General features: G+C 54.2%; 1 protein-coding gene across 1 annotated transcript in view; it reads left to right on the top strand.

Moving 5' to 3' along the window:
• The first annotated feature begins 526 nt into the window (after nt 1-526).
• COL12A1 (collagen type XII alpha 1 chain) overlaps nt 527-2,051 on the top strand; it is a 113,673-nt gene continuing 112,148 nt past the window's right edge. Inside the window, exon 1 of the mRNA XM_021706935.1 lies at nt 527-815. Coding sequence (XP_021562610.1) covers nt 527-815 — 289 coding nt within the window. The remainder of the gene's footprint in view (nt 816-2,051) is intronic.

Genomic DNA, 2,051 nt, shown 5'->3' with positions numbered 1-2,051 from the left:
GGTAGGTCTCCTGGCGTCGGTGGGCCCCTGGGGGACCCCAACGGCCGTCCTAGACTGGATCAGAAATCGCAGGGCGCCGGCTCATTTATGGCCAGGCGCCCCAAGTCGGGCGTCCTTGGGAACTCGCCGGGGACCTGATTCGGGCTTCCTGGACCTCTGGCCCCGTTGTCCTCGAGAGAGCGCTGGGGGTGGGAGGACACCAGGGGGTGGGCTCCGAGCTTGCCTTGGCCAGGGCCAGGGCCCGGGCGGGCAGGGGCAGAGCGGGCGACACCCCGGGAGCTGGGGGGACCCTTTGGGTACATGCAATTTTTTTTTTGGTCTAACTCCACGCGGGAGTGAAGGAAGGACTCTCGGGGTTGGAGGCGCGTTGGCACAAGGGTGGAGGGCGGAATCCTCGCTGCCACGCGGGGAAGGCCACCCTCAGACACACCGGAGGGTGCCCAGCGCGGTGCTGCTAACCGTTCACACGAATATTCTGGCTGAGAAGGAGAGAAAGCTTTTTCTTTTTTGATCCTCTACGGACAGGATGCCTGGCAGAACTCGTGCGTCCAGACGTCCCGAGGCGGTGGATTGGCTTCTGTCGTCGACAGACGGCGCTCTCCGCCCAGACAAAGGCGCTTCCCCGCCTTTGGTTTTTGTGGAGTTCAGCTTTTTAAAAAAATCTGCCCACAGCTTTTCGGTGGGCCGACCGTCAGCCTTTAACTTTTCGCGAGCACGTCTGCCAACTGAGTTGGAAATTATTATAGCAAAGTCAAGGCCAGAGGATGGGAACAATGGGCCCGTCTCACCTCCAGCTTTTCACCGACGAAGAAGGGGTTAGAAATGTCAGAGTTATTAATTAGGAAGACAAGAAATGGCTGGAGCCCTTAGATCCCCCAGGGCAGCGCCCAGTTTTAATCTTGGCTTCATAAAAAGGCGCTCCGGGCAATTTGGCACGCCTGCTCATCAGACATTTAAAATGCAATTTACACTCAGGCCCGGGAAAACTGCCTTGGATGCTTTGTGCCAGTAATTTGGAAAGACATGGTTGGAGTTCGTCCGTTTCTTTTCTCAGGGAGGCCTCGACCTTTGGTTCATTTTTGGATTCCCAAGCGCGACAGTCTCCCAACCCTCCCATCTTTCATGAAGCTTAGCCTGCTGTCTTACAATAATTTATGTATCTCAGTGTTAAGTCTCTTTTTACGTTTTTACTCCCGGCGGGGGCTTACCAGTCCAGTTCATGGCCGGTAGCTTTTGCTTCTGGGCTGAACTTCATACTATTTTAGGAGATTCCATTCTGCGGACACGGGTGAAGCACCTACTGTGTGCTGGGAAACCACAAAGGTGAATAAGACTCTCTACCTTTAAGAGATGAATAGTCTGTGTCAGAATCAGGAAAAAAAAAAAAAAGACATATAATCGCCTCTGGAGCATGTAGACCGGTTGATTATCTTCCAGGATTAATAGTTGGAATCAAAGATTATTCTTGATGATTTTTATTTTTAAAAGACTTGGAAAATCAGACAAGGGTGTTGCGCTGCTTCTTTTGCGCTGGCTCTTTCTATTATGTGTCTCAGGGCTGTTTTTCCCTCATCCAGGGTAAAGGATTTATCAGATGTGAAAACAACACAGTTAGCAGGAGGGTCAGGTTTCAACTGTCCCTTACATATTTCTGCATAATCCATTTCAGGCCTGAAGGAGTTGTTGCCTCTTCGCGGGCAGGACGAAATGAAGGAAAAAGAGAGTCAAAGACATTTATTATACTTTTCCAAATCACCCCGAGACCACTAAAGCACAGTTAGTTACCTGAAGAGTTCAGCAGCTAGGAAAGAACAGCCAAAGGCAGTCCCCAGCTGGAAGAGACGTCTGGTTGAGTCAGGGAGGAGACGGCCTCTGCGAGAGCGCCCTGGCCCAGCCGTGGTGGTGCGGGCGGGGTGGGGGGCCACCTCCGACTCGACTTCCCGACCCCAGCGCCACGGCTCGACTCGCGTGGACGAACCCGGCGGCCCCGCTCCCCGACGGGCTGGCTCTCAGGCGCCGCCTGGGCCCGTGGTGGGGCGGGCCGCGGGGCG

This window comes from Carlito syrichta, unplaced genomic scaffold, assembly GCF_000164805.1.
Source record: "Carlito syrichta isolate Samal-C Ts95f unplaced genomic scaffold, Tarsius_syrichta-2.0.1 Scaffold316211, whole genome shotgun sequence".
Classification (NCBI taxonomy): Eukaryota; Metazoa; Chordata; class Mammalia; order Primates; family Tarsiidae; genus Carlito; species Carlito syrichta.
Note: the sequence above shows the minus strand (reverse complement) of the source record. Positions and strands in the feature narration are given on the sequence as shown.